Below are 26,720 nucleotides of genomic sequence, written 5' to 3' on the forward strand. Positions count from 1 at the left end.
TAACCCTTATCCATTTGTTTACTGCCAACGTTGGGCACTGAACAGTCCATTATCAGAATGTCTACATGCACTGTTTGTTGTGTAGGCTACAACTTTCTTATCATAGATGGGAACACTCATTTGTTCATACTCATTCTATTTACTGTAGGCTACTGATGCATACCACTCCGACTTTTCTCCAGCTTTTGTCCCTTGGAAAGCAAACACATTCTCTTCCTGTCAAATTCTTACTATTCTACAAATGGTTTCGCATAGGCCTACGTTTACAAGGAAAACTTGGGCTCGTCCGGGATTTGAACCCGGGACCTCTCGCACCCAAAGCGAGAATCATACCCCTAGACCAACGAGCCACTATGCATCAATTCGGCTAAAATATAAAATTGACATCTTGGTTATGCATAGCACGTACGCGTATCTGACAACGCTATAACTGATTTTGTTTTTGTTTTGCGGTCTATCATTTCTATCGGATCTCATTCCTCCACGAACTGTCATATCATGCGTGCAAAGCGGAGAAAACCTTTTGCAACATGCCCTTGACTGTAGGATATTTAATTTCTTGTGTCCTAACTTTGCAATATCGAATGGCGTAATCCAACTATGCAATATCTAAGAGCACAAAGATAGTGATGGCTGGATCTATATCGAAGAATGCAAGTATGCTAATTAATACTGCCTACCAGAGTACAGCCAGAGGCTCTGGTGGGGCGGGCTCTGGTACAGCTTGCTCTAGCTAAATGGCGAAATCCTGATTATGTTGAACATGCCAGCTTTCGTGACCCGGTAGTTAATCAAGTGCATCCGGATGTTATGTCGTCCAACAAAAATGGCGGTGTAAATACTGTGTTAGGTTTTGAATGAGAGGAAATTAATGCAGAGCAAATCTACTTTTAATTCTTATCTGTACTCATGGCTGGTTTACCTCCGGGAGACCCACAGCTGGTCTCCATGATCGTCAATCATTTAAAAACGCAAGGACTTTTTGATCAGTTCAGAAGAGACTGTTTAGCCGACGTAGATACAAAGGTAAGCTTGCTAACTTGAAGTGTCTGTTGTTAACGTTAACTCGTAACAATGGGGATCGGCAGTGGCCAACCTAGTAGTAATTGGCATCAATACATTTTCATCTTTTGTTTTTGGTAACAGCTTTAATCAAGATGTGAAGTTTACGCCCTATCAAGATCTATAATGCTAACGTTACCGCTACCCTGGTTACCAGACTGACTAATATTAAAACGGAGGCTAATAACCAGCTGTCGTGTGCACTGTGTAGAGCAAACCATGTTTTCACGTTTCAAAGCTTGATTCAGCTTGGTTGTTGTTTAACCATGCGTTAAACATGCTGCTAGAGTTTTCAAATGACGTTAACGTGACAATAAGATTATGTGCACATATTTTCAGCCTGCTTATTTGAACCTGAGACAACGCGTGGACAACTTTGTATCAAATCACCTCTCGAACCACACATGGAGTCCTCATCTAAACAAGAACCAACTGCGAAACAACATCAGACAATTAGTACTGCAGTGAGTTACCACCAGCCCACACACTGACTTCTGGATTGTGGAAACTATTCATTAATATTGCGGGCATAGAATTATTTGCAAAGTATTAATAGGTTTATGTTTTAAACATAGGTTTACTTTACTATCATATGTTTGCAAATAATAATGTAAACATTCGATCAACTGATCCCACAGCAAGCTCTCACCATGCTCTATAACTCTGTGTGCTCAGATCTGGAATGCTCGAACAAGGAGTGGATAGGATTGTGGCTCAAGTGGTGGATCCAAAAATCCACCACATTTTCAGGCCACAGGTCGAGAAGGTGGTCCGAGAGTTTTTATCTCCAGGAAGCCATGAAGAGGAACCCTCTGCATATTACCCTCCAGGGGAAGAGATGCAGGCCTTCCACCTTCCACCATCAGGTAATAAGACTGTGGATCTGAACCTGAGCAACTGATCAATGGCCAGTCTTTCCTATTGTAGGGGCCCAATTGCTGCTATAGCACCTCTCTATGATTTCGTTACATTTCTAGACTTGACAGCTTGCTTTCAATGAAGGGAGTTGCTTCACCAATGATGTAGTACAACATCTAGGATCACTGAGCTAAAGGAACGTTGCTCATAACTGTTTTTTGTTTCCCTCAGCTGTGATGTCCGCACCGGGCACTAGTACAAACGCCATGTCCATCCTGGACACCATCAGTTCCCTGAACCAAGAGGCGAGTATCCGTGCCGGCGGGGAGAGGGGACTGAAGGCGGCAGCAGAGGACCTGGCAGCAGAGGAGGCTGTGCTTAGAGCAGCGGAGGAGGCTGCATTTAAGGCCACAGAGGAGTCCATGCTGAATGGCAGTACCGGAGAACAAGACATGAGCCTCGTGGAGGAGGACGAGGAGGCCGAAGAGGTGGAGAAGCAGCCTGAAGAGGCCGAGAAGGCCGCAGCGGATATGTTGAGCACCGAGATAAAGATGGAGGATGTGAGCGAAGAGATGGACATAGACGGAGAGTCGGAGGGCGAGGACGTGAAGGCGGAAGAGGAGGTGAAGGAAGAAGAGGCTGAGGAGGAGACGGACGCTAAAGAGGAGGAGGGCAAGGACAAGAGTATGAGTGGATCACCTTCCAAGACTGCAGAGGAGGCTCTGAGCCGAGAGCAGGACACTAGCAAGACCATTAATGAGAAACAGCGCATCCGACAGAAAGCCAGAGAAAGGCTTAAAGAAGGTAGGATCCCTGCTCTGCCTTGGTGTGGATGATGGGTAGTGTAATCATTTGAATAGTGGTAATTCCTTCAGCGTGTTGTTGGTACTGAATATGAATGGAGGAACATGAACTGTATACTACCTGCTCTTTTAACATAAATAGAGGCTGTGTAAGAGGCATTCATGTTTTTGCTCTGTATAAGTTCATATGATTAATTGCACATTATTTAATCAGTTCATCACATAGGAATAAGTTCTGTTGTAGGCTTGTTCATTATCGACATGAATGCCATTGCTCCTTAGTCCCTGTGTCCTGATACTGAGAGATGCTTCCGAATAGAAAAGTGAAATGGTTTCCGTTAGTGCCTGACGCATGTCCATGCATCTTTTTCCTAGAATATTCTCTGGAGGATTCCGATCTCGAGGGCCTGAGTGACATCACAGTGAGCTCGGTCCACACCAGTGACCTCTCCTCATTTGAGGGCGAGAGTGATGGCGAGCCACAGCCATCCGATTCTACCGAGGAGGGCGAGATCACATCAGAAGGTCATCTGTTTGCACTCACTCTTGTAAAAATGAATATTATTGGGGGGTGCTGTGGCACAGCAGGCTGCAGGGTCCGTACCATTTACGGGTCCGAGTGCCCTCGGGGACCCAGGTCCGAATCCGGCCTGCGGTCATGTCCCGATCCCGCCCCATCTCTCTCTCCCACTTGTTTCCTTGTTCCTCTTCACTGTCCTGTACTGATAAAGGCAAAAGGGCCAAAAAATGAATACCGGCATTATTGATATAAATAAGTACCTTCAGGGCGAAACAAGACCCCTCCGCTTCGCATCGGGGTCCGGTTCGCCCCGTCGGTACTTATTTTCCCGATAATGACCAGCATTCTATATATTATTCCTTAAGTTATGTAGACACTTCTTCACTTAAAATATTTTTTATTAAACCATTGTCAGGGAACAAGTCCCAGCAGCTGACTGTGTGTGTGTGTGTGTGTGTGTGTGTGTGTGTGTGTGTGTGTGTGTGTGTGTGTGTGTTGCAGATGAGAAGGTAGAGAATAAGAAGAAAGACGACACCGATGACGGCGAGGAGAACAAGGAGCGTAAGCCTGGGGCCCGTCGCCAAGGTTACGTGCACAAACCGTTCCTCTACTCTCGTTACTATAGCGACTCCGATGATGAGGTCACCGTTGAGCAACGCCGGCGTTCCGCAGTAAGTGTAAACAGCATCCCTCCGCTGTTATTATTGAGTTTCTACTGTCACGTCACATCCACTTATGACTCATCGTGTCACTGAAATGTGTATTCGTTACAAACATTTATACAACAGTTAGGTCCGGTCGAACGATTTAGCAATATCTGATTGGACGAGACACGTTCTATCAGTGGTGATATTAACCGATATCACCACGGGTGACTCTTCACAGCTAATAATCACTCCGCGACGGTTGATTCTTCGCTTTGATTTAACCAGAGATGGCATTCCGTTCTTTGATTTAGCAGTTGCATAGCAGCCACAAGCGTTCTGAGCTAGGCCTACTTCGCATAGCGGAGGTACTGGGCTAAATGAAACGATGGCAAATAATAATAATCCTTCCTAAAAATGCACTCGGGTATCTTTTTTTTGCTGGCAATGGAACTGTTGTATAAAAGCATTATCGCACTCGTGGTCGTGGTGTTGTTGGCCAATATCGCCACGGCTGTAGTTACCTACGGCACTCAGCCTTCGGCTTCGTGCCTGCGGCGAACCACAGCCGTGGCGATATTGGCCAACAACACCACTCCCACTCGTGCGATAATGCTTAATTATATTGTTATACATTATATTTTTTCCCCACGTATAATGTCTATGCCTCTGTCCATAGGCCAAAGACAAGGAAGAGAGGCTGCTGAAGCGACAGCAGAACCGTGAACGCTTCGAGGAGAAGAGGAGGAGTAAACAGTCTCAGATGGAGGAACCAGGTACAGCATTCAAACAACATCTTGCCTCTCCAAATCTCTGTGCTATTCACACTCTAGGGCAAGTTGGAAGACTTGTTAGTCTTTCCCCTCTAAATGCAGATTTGTACATTTTTTATTTCACTTGATACATTTGTAATGCCATTTTTATTTGTGTGGAGAGTTTTTTGGATGTCTTGTGAAGTGTCTCATCACTTGTTGCTGTGTATGCGCTTAATGCAACGTATCCCCTGAGGGTCTGAGAACTCTTTCATTAATCTCACGCAGATGAAAAGAAGGCAGTGGACGACACACCAAGACCCAGGGCCAAAGAGGCTTGCAAGGAGAAGAAAGTGCTGGAGAAGAAAGTGGCCCTCAGCCGGAAACGAAAGAGAGACTCAAGGTGCGTATCTGTGTGCTATTTAATGTCGGGTTTTATTATGTGTCTACAGACCTTTAAGTGCGCTCTTGGCTATGAAGGTTTGCTTAAATGAGTGATGTCCAGCTGGTTATGTTTATCTGTTTAGGAAGGAGGGTGATGCTGGAAACAAAAAGAAGGGAGACACAGAAGGGGATGCCATGAGAAAAGATGTAAGGGCCGTCTTCTGCCATAATAACTCGTTGCTTTTGTGGTCTTTTCTATTGTCGTTTTACTCTCTGTTATTTGTTGCTGTTTTATTCACTTAGGATAGAAGTGTTTGCTAGATGAGTAAACTCAAATTTTCTTTCAGGACTCTCAGAAGGCGGGCATCTCAAAGAGCCTGTCCTCAAAATCCTTGAGGAAGGCCTCTGAGTCATCTGTGTTTGAGGAGGTCCACAGGAGGAAGAGCATTAGTGTCTCAGAGGAACCCAGTGAGCCCAGGAAACTGGTGGACAAAAACCGAACACATTCCTTCATTCTGGACCTGGAGCAGGGGTCCGATGAGTTGCTCCGACAGAGGACCTCGGGCAAGTTTGACCGGCATTCGCGCAAAGACCAGCACCTCAAAGACCGTAAAGAAAAGGAAAGGGACCGTAGCATGTCCGATGAATCCACCAAACTCAAGCAGAGGGTCGAGAAGAAAGCGGAGATTCACGGTGACGAGAGCTCTCAGAAGGAGGGGACTGAGGTGAAGGTCACCTCTGAGGACAAAGGGGAGAAGAAGACCTCAAAATTGAAGGTGGAAAAGAAGACTTCGTCTGTTGGCAGGGAGGCGAGGTCCTCTGTATCCGAGGGATCTGCTGTCGAGGAAGGGCACAGAGACTCTGGGCCAAAGAAAACTAAGACCCCCATGATGGAGGCCCTGAAAGACAAAGAGAAGGACAAAGAAAGGACCAAAGGAGAGAAGGCGACTGGCAAAAGCGATCCCCGACAGCTTCCTCCTCACCTGGATTCCACAGGATCCTCGGAGGAGAGGTCGGATCTGGAGCAGGGATCGGAGGGGAACAGGAAGAAGGACAAGCTCATAAAGGAAGTACTCAAGAGATCCAAGAGTTTGTCCGAGGTGAAACACGCTGAGAAGCACAGGTCCAGGCACGATAGTAAAGACTCGGATAAGGACAAGGACAAGGTCAAAGGAGCTTACAGCTCGCCTGAACGACCGCATCTGTCCAAGTCCATCTCTGAGAGTGATGGAGAAGCTCGGCACAGCAGAGACGCTGAGCCTGGATCAAAGGGGAAGATGTCCGAGAAGTCAAGGTCCAAGTCTAGAGAGGAGCCGAAATCTCCGATACTGTTCAAACCAGACAAGAAAGTTTCCAGTCAAGATGCTAAGAGCAAAGGCGTTGCTTCAGCCAGTAAAGCGGACTCAGTGAAGGAGAAAAAGAAAGATGGCAGCTCGAAAGAGGAGAAGAAACCCTCTGAGGAACATTCCTCTGACAAGTCACAGGAGACCAAGGCCACGAAGAGAGCGAGCGAAAAGAAGGCCAAAGATCCCGAGAAGAAGGGAGAAGCCCAAGGAGAGAGAAAAGGCATCAAAGCAGTGGACATACCGATGGCTTCCCCTCTTTCACCAACCACTCCTGAGGCCCCCATTGCAGAGACGTCCTCTCAGCCCAAAGAGGCGAGTCTGGAGGCAGTACCCGCTGTGGCTACAGATGCTCACACAGCCGTCGTCTCTGTCGACGTTTCTGATGACGCTTTTGATGCCCTGAGTGACATCACCCCAGAGCCCAAAGAGGAGGATGTAGCTGCGCGGCTCGCCGAATGCGAGGAGGAGCAGCAGGAGGAGCAGCAGGAGGAGGTGGAGGGAGAGCCCAGGCCTCTGCCAGCCGAGGCCGACGCCCTGCTAAGCCTGATGGAGGTGTGCAGCTCGGCGGAGAGAAGGGTTGTTGCGGAAACTGAACCGGTTCAGGAAGTGAGCACGAGTGCGGGGCTGTCGCTGCAGGACGCGGACATGAAGATGAAGGAAGCAGCTCTCACCCTGCTCTCCATGGACCCTGACATGACGCTGTCGCCCAGTTTGATTGACAGTCACATGGCCTCCGTTGCCAAGGAAGCAGCCACTTCTGCTGAAGAACAGGTCCCGCCTTCCCTTGAGCCGGCTGCTGAGGAGTCACGGGTGGATACTGCTGGAGCTGTTCAGGGAGCTGAGGGTATCCAACCATCACAGGAAACGCCTGCAGACCAACCCGCTCATGGTGAAGGTACCGTGTGCCGTCAAATGCATCAGTTTTCAGACCTTATTCAAGTCCTCAATACATTTTGCTTTCATTGAAAGTCTGATGTGTTTTTGCATGTTGGATTGAATAACCTTTGTGATTTGCAGATGTTTCGGATAGCGCAGCAGCCCTTGTGGAGTCTCCTGTGGTAACTCAAGAGGAAGTCATGCTGAAGGTGAGGATAATGTTTTGATGTGCTACTACATTTATCTTAGCTCTTCTAATCTCTCTCATTACACAGCTCTTCAGAGTGCTGCAGAACGCTCAATTCACATCAATGGGCCTTCCCAATGTTCAGAGGTCTGTTAAAGTATATAATGCTTGCTACAAAGTATAAAATGACCGCAGTCAATGACAACAGATTTTGTGTTTTTGATTCATGTCTTTCATTCTAATACGTTCGCTTACTGGAATGGAATTGCATTGAGTCAGCGAAAAACACGTTGTCACGCAACACCTGAAACTATCAAGTTCTATTTGTTTTCTCAGCAGAAGCCACAAAACGGTAGCAAAATAATTTTACAATACCCATTGTGTGAAGTCTCTTTTCTCGTTTTGGCAATTAGCCGTTCAATAAGTGGGATAATTTGATAATATCCTGTCACTGCTGTGTGTATTTATTTATATGGTGTGTGGTGGTGTTTGATACAGGAGGACCCAGCTGGGAAGCCCAGCGAGGAAGAAAAGCCTTGTGCTGCTACAGTGTCCTCTGAACCCACAAGTGTTACCTCACCATCACAGAACATGGAGGGTGTGTTTCTTCTTTTTGGGATATTATATATTTATATGACCTATATTTAAATAATATAATTGCAGGTGGTGTCTGCTATTAAAAGCTACCAATCGACTCCATCAATAATTCTGTGTTCATTTTGTCATACCTTTCTGTCACATTTCTATTTAATCACAGAGATTTTTTTCTATGTTCACAATAGATAATTTGGCTGATCAGAACGACCAAGAGTCCCAGGCTCCCTCTATTGTGAGTAAAGACATTTTGACTGAACGTTTGGAAAGAGGACCTTAAAAACGCTACTGCATTCCATAATGTGTGTGCTAACCCCATGTATTTATGCCTTTTTTCCAAGGATGTGAAAGCAGAGGAGACCAAATCGAGAGGTAGGGGCAGAAGGACGTCCAGCCAGACCTTGGCCTCTCCGTCAGAGAGCGGTGAGATCTGAGCACCTCAGTATCTTAATGCTGTAGGGCCACATCAGCAACCACTTACTCCTCCTGCCACACTTTCACTAGTACTTATAATGGCTGCACTCTGACCTTCTTTCCCTCTCTCTATTGGCCTGTGCAGACTACATGATTTCAGCCCGATTTTGCCACAATTGTGTCGTGGCCGACAAGTTTCCTGTGTCATTTCCGAATATAAAAAGTCGGGAACGATGCCTGAAGGAGCAAGGGTCTTGTAATGTGACACATTCACCAACCAATGATTTATTGTCTGTGACATTCTACAGCGTTACTCCCAAAAATCTAGCATAATCCAGTCTTACGACCAAAACGCGGCAAGCATCGCCAAATCTAACATGGTCAATTGTAAAAGATCATTGTGCACAAAAAAAGACAGAAAATGGTGTGGTCTGCATAGGCCATTAGGTCTCCACTGCACTGTAGCTTCAATGTTTTTCTCTTTCTGTAAGTCGTTTTGGATAAAAGCGTCTGCTAGATGAATAAATGTAATAAACAAAGACCTTTCATCTGATTATCCTCAACATCAAACCAGAACAAAGCTCTCGAACGGAGCTCTTTGTGCACTCTCAGGTGCTGACTGATGTGTCTTTCCTCCATTCTGTTCTGTGCCAAGGCTCAACTTCTGCTGTGCCTGATGTTACTGAAGTTACCCAGCCAGACACAAGTAAGACTGAAGGACCTTCCAGCTGTAAAGAAGGTACTTTACAACCCATTAACAGAACAGCGAAACATGCTTACACTCCAGCGCTATTTTCTTAGTTTGTATATGCTGTGTTGTTCTGTGCTATAATGTCTGATTCTCTCTGCGATATCCTAGGAGAGGCTCCTTGTGAGTCGGCAGTGACACAGGTATGGAGTGTTTCATTGCCATATTAAACGTGTTTGTGTATAATGTGTATAATCTTAGGCAGAAAGACTTTAGGGGCTGTAAAAGTACTGTTTATGCGTTCATAATGGGAGCGCTCTGTGCTGTTTCATTTGAGCAGGCTGAAGAGGACCGGATACAAGATGGCTCCTCTAAACAGGAGGAGGCTTTACAGAAGACAAGTAAGTCTTAAATGGTAGTGTGATCGTGTAAAGTGGGATTAGAAATGTATATCTAAGAATAATATCCTTTATATCCATACAATTCAGCCAACACAAACAGAATTAAACTTAATTGACTATATATTTCAGTCCCATCTTTGTATTTAAGGTGAGGTATAATGAAATGTTGGACATTTGGACACTGCCACATTTCTGATTTGTAGGCAATTGTTATCATTCAACTATTCAAGTTGGTCTTTTTATATAGAACATATAATGTATGTTCATCCTTTAAAAAATTATTTCTCTATTACTGTTGTAATATGTACAATTTCAAACCCCTTTGCATGAAGGTAATTGTAGTTCTTAGTCATATGAACTGTGTTTTGGTAAGTGGAGAGGTCAGAGTGTAAAGTTCTGTAGTGGAGTCTCTGGTATGACCCTGGTTCATCTCTTGGCCTGGCAGGTGTTACACCCGACGGAACTCCTCAGGAAGAGAAGGAACCAGAAGCAGTAAGTATTGGAGAATTGAGTCCATGCAGCTTTTTATGATGTGCCATCATTAGGGTGCATCAAATGACTCCTCCTTTCAAAAACTCTTCTATGGTGGATAATATTATGCCATTTGAATAGACACTTAATATGAAGTTTGATGAAGATTGATAATGATCTAGGGGTACCACAATGCACTTTCATTTTGACAATATTTCATATTATGGCCGATTTTGGTTATCTTCCAATAATCTTCTTTATACTACATTTAAACTGAATAATGACAGTTAATGACATATCTAGCTTCTGTTTACAAAAAACCTAACAGCTGCATGTATTTTTTGAATGTCTAAGATTTACATTTGTTGGTGAACATTGTACATTTTCCCTAGCACATAAAATGACAAAGAAAACTTGTCAGCGGTACTACCTCCAATCTCCACTATTCATGGTTGTAGCTGACTGCCTTGAAAGTCGTCATCAACTTGAAAGAAAGAGGGGCACTTGATGCACCCTAGCATTTATTTATGCACATATGCATAGTAGAATGACAAACTGGATTTAGCATATTAGTTGTTATGACTATTAGGACTGTTTCCCATGCCTTTTGATAAATTCTCACTGGTGTTCCAGGACAAACCTGAGAGACTGGAGGTGACGAGAGGTACTCGGAGAGGTCGTCAGGCCAGACTAGTCAAGCAGTCCAGTGAGTAGACTTGTGTGTGTCTCTGTCTGCTTATGTGTGTGTGTGTGTGTGATGTCAAATTAGCAACAGTAAAGCACTCACACATACACATAATCAAACACACACATACCAACCAACCTATCTGCTCTCTTGTTGCAGGCAGTGCCTCTCAGTCGGATGGTCAAGAGGAGGAGAGGGGATCGGATGTGTCCGAGATGGTATTTCATCTGCTCTTGCCTCTTAATCTGCCACACTGTGTATCTCTCAGCCCAGCTCAGCTCAGCTCAGCTCATGTCCTAATTCCCCGTCTTCCCGTTTCTCAGGATGAAATATCGGAGGGCAGAGTGACCCGCAGAGGACGAAGAAGTGCTGTGGCAGCAGCCAAGGACACCAGTAAGACTCATCTCCCCCATTCTGGATTCGGTTTTACAAAGCTTTTGTGACCGTGTTCATCCACTGCACAGTTGGCTGGTCTTGGCTGTAGCCATGTCTGCTCAATAATCTGTCTGTGGATTGATAGGTAAACCCAAGGCAGAGAAGGAGGTCAGCAGTGACCAGAGCTCTGAGCAACAGGTGGAGGTGAGGGTCACCAAACGCACATCATCCTGATTTTACGAACATGTGTGTGAACGCACAGTGCACAAAGCACAAAGCAGTCTCTGGACTGACTAGGCCTGCTGCGACTAGTTGACACATTGTCAACAACGTTGACGCTAATAATTTGTGAACATCAATATTTCTCAGAAAAATCAAAAATCTTATTTTACTTCACTTTTAAATATTGTGTTGATATTAGTGGCAACCCTAGTGCTGACCGTCTCTTTGCTTGTCCTTCACCTCTTTGCTGGTCTGTTGGTCTGTGCAGGACGCGGGGAGGGAGAAGGCCACTGAGCAGGAGGCTCCACGTCGCGGACGCTCCTCCAAGGCCACTGCCCAGTGTACGTCCTGCTCAGCTTAATTTAATACCACATTTACTGCCCCGTGTATTAACCTCATAGCTATAATAATACATTTTGCAAAACCAATGTATAAATCTCTGCTGATAGTTGGCAAATTACGGTAATGGTTACTGATAATCCAGCATGTGTCCTGATTTAAAGTCACCTATTCTCCTCAACAGCCCCAGAGAGCCAGCAGGAGGAGCAAGCAGTGGAGGAAGGGCAGAAGGAGGAGCAAGGAGGAGAGGAAGGGCAGAAGGAGGAGCAAGGAGGAGAGGAAGGGCAGAAGGAGGAGCAAGGAGGAAAGGAAGGGCAGAAGGAGGTGGGTTTGTCCTCTCCTCCTGTGGAGATGATGGTCATTAGCAATGACTATACAGTATATAGTCATTGCTCATTAGCCTTTGATTTGGGACATGGGAGCCATTTGGCCTGGATGAGACTCATTCTAGTGCTTGTACCAGTTCTTTATCTATTTGTTTCATTGTGTTGTCTATCCAGACTGAGAAGGCAGAGGAGCCCACTGTGCGCAGAGGCAGACGCTCAGCAGCCCAGACCAAAGAAGTCGCCGCAGGTAAACACAAACAACTGCACAAAAGTCACTAAACACCGCAGGTAAACACAAACAACTGCACATAAGTCACTAAACACCGCAGGTAACCACAAACAACTGCACATAAGTCACTAAACACCGCAGGTAAACACAAACAACTGCACATAAGTCACTAAACACCGCAGGTAACCACAAACAACTGCACATAAGTCACTAAACACCGCAGGTAAACACAAACAACTGCACATAAGTCACTAAACACCGCAGGTAACCACAAACAACTGCACATAAGTCACTAAACACCGCAGGTAAACACAAACAACTGCACATAAGTCACTAAACACCGAAGGTGAACACAAACAACTACACATGAGTCACTTATAACATGAGTCCCAGCAGCATAGTCATGGCACTGATGATCGTTTACATTCCAGTAGACAGAGCTGAGGGGTATTTCACAAAACCTAGATAAGGGATTAAACCGGGATGTTTTGGTTATCCTGGATGAATTTACCCTTGACTTGGTTTCACAAAAGAGATGCTACATAAGTTGCCATGGGAATTTATTCTCTGAAGCTAGCCTGGTACCGACCAGGCTAACAGCCAAGCTAAGTTAATTCTAATGGTAATTACATCATCTGATTGGTTCAGCTAGATGTCATTCAAATCAGACCTCCATGCGATTTTTTTAAGAGCTGTATTCCATTTATATACTATTTGCCACCTGCATTTACTCGCAAAACACAGCAGAATGTCTGCCCAATACTATATGGATATCATTTAAATTATGGTGGCCTTATAATTAATGACATACTCGTTGTTTGCTTCTTTTTTTGACAGACGTTTGATGAATAGCCTACTGTAGTAGTTGATTGGAAGTGGAGGGGACATTTTTCGAAGGTGTTTTCAACTAATTCGGTTTTAAGACAAAATAAAGATATATATTGTCATACTTTGTGCGTCTTTGCGGTGGCAGATAATGACGTTAATGACGTTACGTGCCGAGACAAGGAAGCTCTCACACGTGGGTGCGTGCGTAAATTTGCATTCAGTTGGTCTGCCACACCTACTCCCGCATTGTAACAGAAATAATCATGATTCCCCATCCAAAAAAGTACAACTTTACCTCGTTGTTAGTCTATATCTAAACCGGATGTTCACTTTGTGTGCAAGACGCTATTTTTCGCCTCTTTTTTATTTGTTATTTGGGGGAGAAACGAGAACGCGCACACATCCCGAATAATTTACCGAATAATCTGGTTTGACGTAGACGCTCCTCCTATTCATCCTGGATTGGCGTTAGTGAAACGAGTTTTGCAAGGATGACTAGACAACGCTATGTCAAACCTGGCTTTAGCCCTTATCTTGGATGTCTTAATTCTGCTTTTGTGAAATACCCCTCTGGTTATGGATCTGCTAGATTTGTATGCATCTTACCTGGGTGGATTGGCTGCATTGTTTGTAAATGTGGACATCAAATAGTTACTCCAGTTATGAGCTTGTACTCTCAAACAGTCCAACAGTGTGCAGATATAGGAAAGCCATGTGTTGCCAAGTGTGGTTTATCTCAGCAAGAGTGGCAGATATCTGTGTTTATGTTTATGTCTGCTAGAAAACATCAACATAAACAGATACAGTAGATAGGCTTCTGTTATGACCTGTACGGATGATCCAGACAAACCAGATCCTCTTTGACCCCGGTTTCATTCTCAGTTCAACACAGTTTGTAAATGATCTATCATTCTGGAGTGTTTTTAGTGGTCTGTTGGCCTCCAGTGTAGTGAGCCAGATTTGAGTGCAGTGCATCTGCTGTACATCTGTAATGTGTCTGTCCCCACAGGGAGACCTGGTGGGCTGAAGAGGAAAAGGTCTGAAGAAACAGAGGATTCTGGAGAGGTGAGGGTTATTTTACCCCTGAATGTCTACGAATGTTTTATTTTACAGTCCCTTTTCCAAACGGTAGTTTACAAAATTCTGATTACGAATGAGTTCAATCAACCCCGTGTTGTTAAACTATAATTGAGTACATTCATGCTAACCGCTTACTCTGGGTTAACATGCCAAGCATTTTTAGCAAAGGTTGTTTGTTTTCATGAATACTCAGAATGGTTCTCTAATACCATCACCAGCATACATGAAGAAAATGAATATTATCTGTCTACTCTTGCTCTGTAGTGCCCTCTTGTGGACAAGTGGCCCATTTCATGATTATTTCAGGTCACTTCACAACCACCAAATCACTATGTTCCTGGCGTTATTGTGGTTCACCCAGCCTATTTGTGTCAATGCTTTTTGCAACTAGAGACATGTGATACCCTATTGTGAGAGAGCCGCGGTGTTTGTGTGTTTGTAGGAGGTGCCTGCTGAGGAGAAGAAGAGCTCCGATGGAACAGCGTCGTCCTCAGGCCAGGCCCCTCAGGACAGCACTGGTGAGACTCCAGTCTTGTGATGTTCACCGTCCTCGCTATTCAGACGTGCTTTCATCTGTCGTCTGTCTGTGTCCTGCTGTCCCTATGTCTCTCTCTTCCTATTTCTAACCGGCCTGTTTTTCTGCTGTTTGTTTTCTTTGTCTTTCCTCAGCATCGAGTCAGTCTGAAGAGCCAGAAGAGGAGAAGCAGGAGAGCTCAGCAGAGATGAAATCTGATAATGTGAGTTGGACTCGGAACCCCCCCCCCCCCCCCATCTTTTGGTAGAGACGTAGAGACGTGCTACATCTTTTGGCACAGACCTGAGGATTCTCCCTAAACACACAGCACTGCGGGTGGTGCACTGTTCCTGTGTTCTTTCCTCTCTAAAGATACTTTTATTGGTGCCATTAGCCATTCATGTTGTGCCTCCTGTGAGCTTAGCTCTGTCCACTGTGCTTGATTGGTGGTGCTGAGTGGTAGTGTTTGGTTTCCACGCAGGGAGAGGAGTCCGACAAGCCCCAGAAGAAGACGCCTCGTCGGGGAAGGCCATCCAAAGCAGCAGCAGCCGCAGCAGCAGCAGCCGCAGCCGCAGCCGCAGCCACCGCCTCCACAGAAGACACGGGTACTCCATGCAGCAGTTTGCATATTTGTTTGTTGATTTGTTTGTTTGATTGGGGCGATGCAACGGCCTGTGTGTGTGTCCTTAAGGCACGTCAGCTGAACAGCTTTATTTGTCCCCTGCAGACAAAGCAATGGCAACACCAACACCAACGCCGGACAAAAGAGCCAAGAAGGGGGAGGAGGAGCAGGAGGGAGAGCAGAAAGAGGAGGAGGAAGAGGAAGAGGAGGAAGATGGAGGAGGAGGAGAAGAGGAGGCAGAGGCCAAGCCCAGAGCCACACGCTCTGCAGCCCGTCTGGAGGCGGAGAAGTGAGTCGGACTGGCTGACCCTGGGCCACTGTGTCTCCCACAGTCACACATGTTTATCGTCGTAGACACCTTTATCTTTAGCTTTATTGAATGGACCTTTCTGCTTTATTGAATGTAATTGTGTGTGTGTGTGTATGTGCCTTGTCTCAGGAATAAGCCCAGTAAGCCCTCTACTCGAGCGCTGAGCAAAGTGAAGGAGGATAACACCCCCAACACACGGTATGTCCACACAACAAGACTTTGGGTTTGCGTGTGGGTGTTTGTTTATTTAATTTCATCATAGTAAGTTTTGTGTGTGTGCGTGTGAGGCAGGGGGTTGTTGGCAATACACAGTGAACACCCCTATTCAGGCGGCAAATGTAACATGTTTTCATTTCTTTTTGTAGTGGTGCGAAAGGGCAGACGGCCGCAGCAGCCAAGGGTGGACGCAAGCGGGAGGTCAGTCCCCCAACCCCACGCACCCGAGGAGCCCAGAGACCAGAGGAGCCCCCAGCCAAGCGCTCCAAGAGATGAAGTGACCTGTGCCAAGCTTCAGTAGAGCCAAGGACCCATACACCTGGACATGTGCTCTCAGGACATACATTAATTGCTTTTTAAAAAGAAAGAAAAAAATCATTCACCTTTTGTAAATAGTTATTTTTATTAGATTCTTTCAATAGCAAAGTCTGTTTTTTACCCCTGTGAACGATCCGCCGGCCTGTATAGAAGAGGAGAATGAAAGCAGAGCTCGGTGGTTAGACTACGCTCGCACTAACAGCAGTTAAATGTATTCCTGCCTCGTTATAGCTCCTGTCAAAACAGTTCCCCAGGACTGAGGCTGACCCTGATGTGACCCTGATAGAGGCATATCTTCATCGGAGTGGGGAGAGTGAGTGAGCGAGAGAACCATACCAAGTGCCACGAGACAGATAGTAGTCCCACTCAGCTTATTGTGAATTTTAGTGTTGAAGTGTTTTTAGTGTCATTAATCCAAGACAGGACATGGCAACTGAGGCGTGCGTGACGCCGCATTCTTTGGTAATAGCTTAACAAAGTAGCGAAGATCTTGTAATATACAGAGCAAGTCTTAAAGAAAAATACCATGTCTGTTTTGACTAGTGTCCCAAGAAAAGAAAACAATCCATTTTTCTTCCAAGTGCTTTTAAAATGTTCTTTTTAACCATTATTCCATTCAGTCATGTTTGACATGCATATTCATTCTGTGAATGTAAAAAAAGAATGTAAGCTTTTTCCTTCAGTGTAAATTTTAGATGTACGATTATGTGTGTGTTGCCAGGTTTGCGTTTCTGTACGTATTTGTATGGTTTTTGTATTTTAACTTCAGCATTGCTGTACACACACTGCTGCTCTGCATCAGTGTTTACACAATAAAAGCCCCTCTTTGTACCCCATGGCCATTCCATTCCTATTCAGAGAGGTTGCAGAAATGCAAACAAATAGTACACGTTAGTACTCAGGTAAATAAGGTTGGGTTAATCAAAGGTCGGATGATTCAGACAAAAGCAAAACAAAAATCATAATGTGTGTGTGTGTTTGACTGCTAAACATCTCTTTTTCATTCACTTGCAGACAAAAAGGTAAAGAAGACCATGACAATAAAACCCAGGCGGTGATTTTAATACCAAAAAATAAATGAAACAAAGCAAAATATAACACCAGATTGGTCAAAGATATGTTGATATCCAAATCTGAAATCCAAAATGGTTGCTGCTGAAACCGTACATTCAGTAGTAGACTCTTTACTTGTCCAACTCCTCCGTGTGTATCAGTCACTTTCCACTCACCATCAGCTGCTGACTTAGCACTGTGATGCATGAAATAAACAGATGTGAAGTAGGCCTTGTGTTTATGTGGGTGTACATGCATGTGTGTGTGTGTGTGTGTTTACTCCTTTCTACCGCAGAGCTTCGGCTGGCACTTGTCAGTGGAAGAGGCTGAGTGAAAGGCAGGGCTGTATATGATGGGCAAATAACAGAGTCTGTTTATAGATGGAGAGAGAGAGGCAATTCATGGCCACTAATGGGGAATGGAGGTGACAAGCTATTAATGATCTGGGCCCACGCTGGGCTCGTTAGTGCATTAAGAACATGGAGCGCAGCGCTGCAGCAGGCCGCTCGCATTGGAGCCCTCATGCACTGGAGCCAGCCATGAAAAGGACACCGTGTTCCCCAGGAAAGGGCTTTCCCCCCCCCTTCGTCTTTCCGACCATTCCTGTGGAACGCTAAATCCAATCCTTAAAGATGTTTCTTTCAGGTATTTCCTGCAGATGCAATCCAATCCCTAAATATTAGACTAACACCTCTCTTTTTTTCCCCCTCCCACTCCTGTGCGGAGCTTGGATCAGCTTTCATGGTGCCACTTACACTGGCAGCCTCACAACGCCCCTTTCAGGTATTGATGGTATTGGAGGAGTCCATGGACGCTGGTTTACTTCAGACAGGACGGCCGGACTGAAAACACTCGGTGGCCCTGCTCGACTTCAGGGAGGAGGCCATCATTGGCCACTGGTTGGCGCTACACACATCTTTGGTTGTCCTGGTGAAGAGGAGAGCAGCAACTGGGATTTCTCCTCAAAACATCAAAGTGCTTCTGTAAGAATAATCATGTGTGAATGAATGTGTGTGTGTGTGTGTGTGTGAGAGAGAGAGAGAGAGAGAGAGGGAGAGACCATTATGGGTTTATAGAAGAACGTGAAAAAGTAGGAAACTTTCCACCCAACCATAAAACAGAAACTTCTTCCTTCCTGCTGGAGAAAACACCTGAAACAAATTTGAAATACTCGGTTGTAACATTAAATAACTGGCAAAAGCGGAACTCAGAAAAGACATTTCCATAATTGTTATTTTTAGTTGGTGGAAAGGCTGGGCTGGGCTGGGCTGGAGGTGTGGAAGGCACAGCACCTCTGTGCTCTGCACTGGGAGTGCGCTAGTCCTCCGCGTGGGATGTGCTCCCGATGCTGGCTTCACGTCTGACATTAAACACCTGCAGGCCTTTCTGTCCCCTGGGTGGACAGCCTGAATGGGACGCCATTGGAGCCTCTGCCAACCCCCTTTAGGCAGGTCCCCAAAGAGGAAAGACCACTCCCTGTCCCTTACAGAGGCTGAGAGAGAGGGGGTAAGAGAGAGAGGGAGAGCGAGATACAGGACATCTCTCTAGCCTCCAACCAGACAGCTGACTGAGCCAAAAGCTTTTAAAGTGTTCTCCATCTTTCCACGTCCTTTTTCATTCTGGGCCGGCGGCCATAGCAGACTCCATTTTCCTGTGTGTGCCTAACTGTGCTAAAGTACACCATCACATCATTGTGATCTTTTCATTCTCTCGCTCAGCGGGACAGCTGACTTAAAGGGGTGTTACCCTCGGTGTTATCCACATTTGGACACACCAGCTTTGCACAGTGCAGGTGCGAGCCATTTACACATGCAAAACTAACTTTAATGGTCCAAGACCTTTAAAGGTCCATGAATGCCTTGGCCAATATGGAGTACGTTCAAAAGTAGTAGGGTTCCAACGAGGTTTTGCATCCACTAAAGACTTTAACAAATCAGGGGGAGTGTGGGCTCCATTGTTGGGCTGTCATTCTCAATACGTAAGAAAATGTCTGTGCACTTGGGATGGACAGGTTTTTATTCATCAGTATAAGCCCTTGTCCGTTCCACTAACTCCGTCGATCGAAAGCACTTTGTGCTTTGTACTGTGGCATACCTGAACAGACACTTTTAAGAAACCTCTTCAGACAGTTCCAGTGGTGTGGAACAGGCTGTTAGGAACGTGTCTCCCCATGGTGTGGATGAGTGAGGAGGAGGAGGAGGAGGAAGAGGAGGAGGAGGAGGACGCATCGCGTGATTGGGTGCCTGCTCCGTGGGTAACCTCCGTTGCGTGCAGAGCTGCATAAGCTGGCCATCATAAATCACGCCGGCACTATCTACACAAATTAATTGGACTGTAACAGCAGGTTATCCTCGGCCCTCCTCACGGGCCCCTGTTAAAGCGTCGTCCCGCGCCGCGCGCCGCGCTGAGCTGCCCGAGGGCCAGTCATGTAGCCCATGCTGTGAGGAGTTGTTATGAGGAGCCTTCAGAGGGAGGATGTCTACTGTAAGCTCCGCCGCTCCTCCTTAGGACTCTGCTCTGGTTTACATGAGTGCTGCAGGAAGCTGACCTACAGAGCTCAACATTTAGTTGGAGTCTCTCACATGCAAAAACAACCCTTTTTTCCCCTCAAGGAACAAAAGAAGGAGAAAATAAGAGTTTTTGAAATGAAAAGCCCCCCATCATTTTGTCATCCAGACGATGACAAGTCTATTTTTAGAGTGTAGCCTATGTCATCAATTCCAGTCTCACCCTTTCAAGGTTCAGACGCGGGCCTTGATTAAAAGTGGATCTGATGTTAAGGATACCAAAAAAAGAAATAACATCATAAAGTATTTTGGAGGGAAGGGAATATTCCTCACAAATGACACTTGGCAGTGCCCTTCCCTTCTCCCATCTGAGCACAATTTAACCTGAGATAAATTGACAGAGAGAGAACGAGAGAGAGAGAGAGAGAGAGAGAGAGAGAGAGAGAGAGAGAGAGAGAAAGAGAGAGGGAAATAGTGAGACAGGGAGACACAGACACTAAGAGCACAGCAAGCCTCCTCATTAACACGCAAAGGTTAACAACCTTCACCAATGCATCACGCGGAGACATACTGTAGCCTAGAGATGTTGTAACATACAGCAGTCACGCCTGCCTGATCCATTGTTTAAAAAATATCTTGCTCATCTTACGTAAAAAACTTTTCCTTATAGACATCACCCATGTTATAGGTTATCTGATATCAAATAATCTACTGTATGCTGTCCACAAGTAGCTCTCACTCAGCAGACAGGAGATTATTAGGAAAAGGCTCTTCACCTGAGCCAGGGCTTCTATGTGTTAGGCATGCAGTGTGTTTGAAATGTAGAGAAATTGAGTTTTGATAAGTCCAAGCACCATGTACCAAGTTCAGTTTATGTGTCTGAATTGTCTGAATGTGGACATAAAGGTAAATGAAGACAGGAGAGGAAACTCTTTAATTCATCTGACAGTTTCTGACTTGATTTTACTGTCTTCATTTCAAAGGAGTTTTTACATAGCATCCATTTCACAGTCAACTGTCTGACACACACACACACTCAGACACACCTACACCCATACACACACACACACACACACACATGCTGTCACACATATACACCCAGGCACACGTGCACACACACACACACACACAGACACATGCTGTTTCACAGCTTGCTGTCTGACACACATATGCACGCACGCACCCACACACACACACACACACACACACACACACACACACACATACACAAACACACACACACAAGCACACACACACACACACACATCCATGTACAGTGAAGCTTTTATTGCGTATCACTTACTATTTATCACGTATTGTCTGGGCTGTGCACCAGGAGGCTGTAACAGTGTTTACGTTTCCCGCCACCTACAATTACTTCCATCCGATTACTCATTACGGCTTGGTTATCAAAACACTGTCTGGCCCCGGGAGTTCTGCTTGACATCATGTTGATAGCCCTGGTGAGTCACCCCATTGTGAATATCTGGTGTAGGAAGAATCTCCTCATCCCTTTCTCCCTCTTTCAGTCTCTCTTTTCCTCTTTTTCTCTCTCTCTCTCTCTTATTCTGCACAGAAGAGAAGGTAGCACAATAAGGGGTATGAAGAGCACAACACCTGAGCACATAAAGGCGCTCTTTGCGAGGCGTAGCGGGCATTGAAGTGTGCCAAATCACACAGGTAGAGCGCTGACAAGCACTTTCACACGAGTGTTGCGAGGAGGGATTCAAATGAATCACTTGTGAGTGATTAACACAACAATGCAAGTGCATTATATTATATCACTGGCATAGTGCTTAGCTCCTTTTTTTCACCTGCGGATTAACTTCAGTATTTAAAAAAAACAGCTTGTTTAGAGTACCTCACAATGGATTTCACAACCCCTTACACAAGTATATACATGCTTGTGCACACCCAAACTGAAGCTTACCACACACAGAGGGAGATAGTCGGCGTGTGATGATTTTGCAAGTTATTGTGTGCCATTTTCCACAGAAGCCAGACTACTGACTGGTAGAGCAATACAGCAATTTAGACAGCTGTCATTGACCCATAATACATCTGATGCATCTGAATGACTTAATACATCTGACTATTAAATATATGGATTTAATCAGAAATATACATTTTAACCAATTAAGCAACCAATTAAACAGCAACACGAAAACAATTTATCTGTTGTACTTGTTCAACATTGTAATTTACATGCTGTTGAACAACTGACATTTTTTCTGAGTGCATGACATTTATCGAATTTAAACTAAAATCGTTTTGCTCACATTACAATACATAATTATTCGGTAACAGCAGAACGCAAACTTTAAAGATATATCTAATTAATGCATCACTTTCTAATAGATCGACTTTGAAATGAAATTGGCACTTAAAGCACCATTTTAAGATACAAATTCAGTTAATTAATGAAAAATACATTTGACCAGTCAGCCACAACCATACGCATGATAATTTCAGACATATTTTAAGTTAACATAAAATGTGATAAAAAAAGAGAGACATCTATTCTCTGTGTAGTAGGCTAACGTTTCGAATAATAGCAAGTCTAAAGGTTGAATAATAGGCCTACCATTAGTCTAAAAGGAAGAAGTCTTCATGATCAAGTCGTAATTACTTAATTAAAACGTAGGCTAAGTAACTTTCTGAAAGATGATAGCCTACACCGTTAACGCATGCTTCTGTGGTAGCCTACGAGTAAATTGCTTAAACATGTACAATTATTACGACAAAAGTAAATAATAAACCATAGCAGTCATCTTGGTAAAGGCCTATTTATTGTATCAAAATCTAGATCTTGGGTGCCGTGTGTGACCATTCGGAAAACATTTCTCTTTCGCGGCCGCTAGATGGAGAGACGCGTCTGCGTCGGCCAATCCCATTTTCATCTGGGAACGCACAAGTGAACTCCTTTAGAACCTTTAAAACACAGGATAATTATGTTATGGAGTGAAGTGGTTTAAAAAACTGTCCGTAAAGGCAAATGCATTATGCATTATTTAATGTATGAGGGCAAAAAAGAGAAAAAAACATCCATTAAGTAGGCCATCAACAGTCAAACAAAAGAGAACCAAAACATTTTTTTCATATGGATGTTAGGGCAGTTAATCGACTATTTTATGGTATTTAAGATGAGCTTAAATACTGAGCTAAGAGGGAAAAAGAAAACGATAAATTCAGCATGATAACCATAATAGTTACTTTTAAACTAAGCTCAAAAACTGTTGTTACTATTATTCTTAGCCTATACGTATTAGAATTACTATTAGGCTACACATGGCCGTTACAATAAAGTTGTGCGTCTTCAGCTCTGAGTTGCTTTTGTTTACGTTTAGAATCGTAAACAAAATTTTGATCTGAAATTTTGTTATTTCAGAGATTGCCACAGGATATAGGCCTATAGCCTATTTGTTTTTATTTTGTTTTTCATACTTTTCTTGTTGTAGATAAAGTCTAGTATTTTAATGATCTATTTTGAAAAGCACGTAAAGGCCCACGAGTGAATCACACAAAATAACATCCCTCTTTCAGAACCATATACGTCCTGTGAAAAAAAATAAAGACTAATGAATTGACAAAATGAGAATTCGTATCCGAATGAAATAAGCATCAACTCCGACACTCTCATCTTGCAGCTCAAGCTCTAACCATGGCATGTCCCATGTTTTATATAATATGGGATCAATGGAATAATACACAAATAGCAGACATGTTCAATACACTGACAACTTTTGAGTACACTGAAAAGGGGAGCGCACGCCTACAATTTATGATTGACAACCAACGACAGTGCTTATCTGCACAACTCAATAATATTGAAGTGTTAAAGTGTTAAGACATCCATCCAGTATTTCCACTGTATTTTTTCCTGTATCACAAGCATGAGCTATAGGTATAGTTAACTTACAATTAAATTAACTCTGACTCCAGTTAAATACTGAATAAAGGCAAATTACAGAATTAAACCATGCACAGATCTTTCATTCAGTTAATTTTGGGAAATATTTTTTTGGTCTTTTTGCAAATGAAAATACCCATGCCATAATCTCTTAAAATACGAGCAATGAACATATAATCATACATTGTAATCAATTTGCAAACTGTTGCTGCATAATCCGAATTCATTTGTGGATTACTTACCTTAAAAAAGGTGTATTTTTTTTAAAGAGTTGACTGGTAGTTTCTGGTAGGTGCGTGCTGTTTTACGCAGCCTTATTTATAAAGACAAATACACTTGCCATCAGAGCTAACCTTACATTCAAGCGAGTCATGATTTTCTGAATGACATGTGCAAAAAAGGCAACGATTGCAACGATTTCGGCCGTTCTGTACACATTCGATGCAATGCGCACAATACATAGGCAACGGCTAGGTCTACTGCTGCTTTTTAGACTTGTAAGAGGAGTCAAACTAGTTATCTGCTGTCACTATGCGCACTCGGATGATTTAACCAACAAAGGGTTAAATTGTCAAGAGACAGATGAATGCCCTGACAGGCTAAGGGCTTGTCGTAATTTACAGTGCCCAATGAGAAGCGGCCTCTCATCCTCCTTATCCAATAGGAAATAGTTTGAGAAGGCTGGCAGTCACAGGTGAGATCAGACAGACGAACTGAGTGTAAAGGGACAGGAAACTCGGTAAAGAGAGAACTACTTAGCAGCGACCCCGAAGAAGAAGCATCGCGCAGAGGGGAAATCACGCTGGTTTTTTTTACCAAAAAATCAGGGACGAAATGACATACCGCCCAGCTTTGCGATTCAGAAGCACCACCAAAAGCGGAGTTAAATACGGCTGAATTTGATCGCATATCGTTTTTGTGTTTGATTTTCCAACTAAAGTGAATATTGCGTATAAACATGGCCGTTCGCAGCAGCTCGTTGATGCCATTCTCGATTCAAGCAATCTTGAACAAGAAAGAGGACTGTCGACATTTAAAAGATTTGGACGTATGCCTTTCCAAGGCTGCTTGTTGGAAAATATTTGGGGAAATGGACGGCGCACCAGAGGAGATGTCCTCTCCATGTAAAAGTGACGAGGGAGCTTGTATAATGGTCAACCGTAAAAGCTATGACTCTGACTCTGGTCTGAGTGAGGATACTGACAGCAAAACGCTGTCCGCTTGTAAGACCGAGTTGGATCGGGATGGACCGGCCTCAGACGCGCTAGAGGAAAACTTCCAGGACGAAACTGACCAGGAATCCACTGCTGTGGAGAATACGAAGAGTCTTAGCGACTGTGAACTTTCTGCCAATGTCTCGGGTAAGTTTGTGTCTTGGACATCAAAATCATATGAAAAGGCTGACATGTTGAACGTTCACTGTAAACCTTTTATGCGCGCAAAAGGAGCCTACTTGACTTCATCTTAATGAATGTACAAAGACGCTATTCATTTTCACGTAGCCTATATACCATCAAAATATGCTCCATGAAGTTTGATTAAAGTGGCCATTTCTTTACATTTATCGCCTTAAACTTGACCACTCTTTGCTTTCATTTATCCCGTATCTGATTTATGTATTCTTTCTTGAACGTCAAAGCACATGTCTCACATTTGGCTTACTTTGGTTTAGCTGGTTTGGTTGACAGAACTACTCAATTTAATGCCATATGTACATATTTTACAGATTCCAACAACTTGGATGAGGGAGGCTGTGAGAAAAGTTCTGATCTTCCCAAACAGCGGAAAAAACGCTCCAGAGCCGCCTTCTCACATGCGCAGGTTTTCGAGCTGGAAAGGCGGTTCAACCACCAGCGGTACTTATCCGGACCCGAGAGAGCAGATCTGGCCGCCTCCTTGAAGCTCACAGAGACCCAGGTTAAAATTTGGTTTCAGAACCGCAGGTACAAAACCAAACGCCGTCAAATGGCTGCCGACCTGTTAGCCTCAGCACCAGCAGCGAAGAAAGTGGCAGTGAAAGTTTTAGTACGGGACGATCAGAGACAATACAACCCTGGAGAACTACTGCGGCCTCCGCTTCTGTCTTTGCAACCTTCTTATTATTATCCATATGCATACTGCCTGCCAGCATGGACCCTCTCAGCTTGTGCTGGAAACCAGTGAGACAAACATCGCCCAGTATTTATTTGAAAGCATGAACTGATACCGCCGTTTGATTGTGAATACAGAGCAACTACAGAAGAGGGGAGTAAACGGCAACAAACGTGACATTGGCACTGCCCAAGAACTGTTTTGATGGCTCTTATTTCTCCCCAAAGGTTGTGCAGAGCGCGTTGGCTGGTGATCTTAAGACACTCGTAGGCAGATGTTTCAGAATGTATGGAATGTTATTGGTTAATCGTTCATTGGGGGCTGAAGCCCTTGAGTTCCTATAGTTGGAAAAACATCAGCTTTCCTAGTGAGGCTGGGAATAGAACAGTAACTGCGTTTTGCTGTCTCCTCTCCAGTGATAGGGTATAACGGTAAGATTTTCCAGCACTTTCCCTCACATAGACAGTGTAATCGTATGCCCAGTGGAATTGCGAATTTAAGTGTTTTGTTTAATTTGTGTATCTGTACGTGAGCCGTGGCATTAATAAGAATTATGGAGCGTTTATCAAAATGTACTTGTTTCCTAATAGTTCTCGGTTGTTTTGTTTATTGAGAAAAGAAACCAAACATTAAAACATATTAAGATCACACAGTGTTTTTTCTCATGTTTCTATTACAAGAAAAAAGTCTATGTTTATAATATACAATATTTTATCAGTAGCCTACAATAAATTGTAAAACAACAAGGTTTCATTTTGAAAGTAAAAGATGGCCTACGTGTTTAACAGCGAAGATGACAACAACAACAACTATTATTATTATTATTATTATTATTATTATTATTATTATTATTGTTATTCGCAAAAAAATCCCACATTCAAATGTAGGCTAAATGACCAAAGTGTGACAGAGAGCGCAAAAAGGTAGGCCTAGGCTACACTGTACGACGATATAATTTAAGATGACTTGGGTCATGTTTCATCCAGTGCCGAGTTCTGTAGGCTACAATAATTGTATAGCCTATTTTATTTATGTTGCATGCATTTTCTAAGAGTGAGAGAGAAAGAGTCCCTATGCCCTCGTTTGATAGATGGG

General features: G+C 44.1%; 2 protein-coding genes and 1 non-coding gene across 5 annotated transcripts; 2 read left to right on the top strand and 1 right to left on the bottom strand.

Moving 5' to 3' along the window:
• Positions 1 to 278: 278 nt before the first annotated feature.
• On the bottom strand, positions 279 to 350 carry trnap-ugg (transfer RNA proline (anticodon UGG)). The gene has a single exon. It is a non-coding gene; the product is annotated as a tRNA-Pro (tRNA).
• A 483-nt stretch (positions 351 to 833) lies between these two features.
• On the top strand, positions 834 to 16,895 carry bod1l1 (biorientation of chromosomes in cell division 1-like 1). 3 transcript variants are annotated; one of them, XM_062549060.1, is made up of 32 exons: positions 834 to 1,026; positions 1,402 to 1,526; positions 1,738 to 1,928; positions 2,152 to 2,724; positions 3,099 to 3,248; positions 3,745 to 3,914; positions 4,567 to 4,663; positions 4,928 to 5,042; positions 5,167 to 5,230; positions 5,371 to 7,264; positions 7,387 to 7,454; positions 7,931 to 8,030; positions 8,215 to 8,261; positions 8,368 to 8,449; positions 9,096 to 9,179; positions 9,300 to 9,331; positions 9,469 to 9,529; positions 9,975 to 10,021; positions 10,634 to 10,706; positions 10,845 to 10,903; positions 11,009 to 11,078; positions 11,206 to 11,264; positions 11,551 to 11,623; positions 11,806 to 11,945; positions 12,122 to 12,194; positions 14,014 to 14,069; positions 14,527 to 14,602; positions 14,754 to 14,821; positions 15,080 to 15,203; positions 15,326 to 15,509; positions 15,660 to 15,728; positions 15,896 to 16,895. In XM_062549060.1, the coding sequence occupies exons 1-32, from the start codon at positions 910 to 912 to the stop codon at positions 16,020 to 16,022; spliced, it is 5,268 nt and encodes a 1,755-aa protein (XP_062405044.1). In that variant the 5' UTR covers positions 834 to 909; the 3' UTR covers positions 16,023 to 16,895. The 3 variants fall into 3 exon arrangements, with proteins under 3 accessions (XP_062405044.1, XP_062405045.1, XP_062405046.1); XM_062549061.1 differs by having other exon boundaries at positions 11,806 to 11,913; positions 12,120 to 12,194; XM_062549062.1 differs by having other exon boundaries at positions 8,368 to 8,398.
• Positions 16,896 to 24,271: 7,376 nt separating this feature from the next.
• On the top strand, positions 24,272 to 26,262 carry nkx3-2 (NK3 homeobox 2). The gene is made up of 2 exons (XM_062549258.1): positions 24,272 to 24,895; positions 25,261 to 26,262. The coding sequence occupies exons 1-2, from the start codon at positions 24,493 to 24,495 to the stop codon at positions 25,695 to 25,697; spliced, it is 840 nt and encodes a 279-aa protein (XP_062405242.1). The 5' UTR covers positions 24,272 to 24,492; the 3' UTR covers positions 25,698 to 26,262.
• The last annotated feature ends 458 nt before the right edge of the window (positions 26,263 to 26,720 follow it).

Source organism: Sardina pilchardus, chromosome 11 (assembly GCF_963854185.1).
Source record: "Sardina pilchardus chromosome 11, fSarPil1.1, whole genome shotgun sequence".
Classification (NCBI taxonomy): domain Eukaryota; kingdom Metazoa; phylum Chordata; class Actinopteri; order Clupeiformes; family Clupeidae; genus Sardina; species Sardina pilchardus.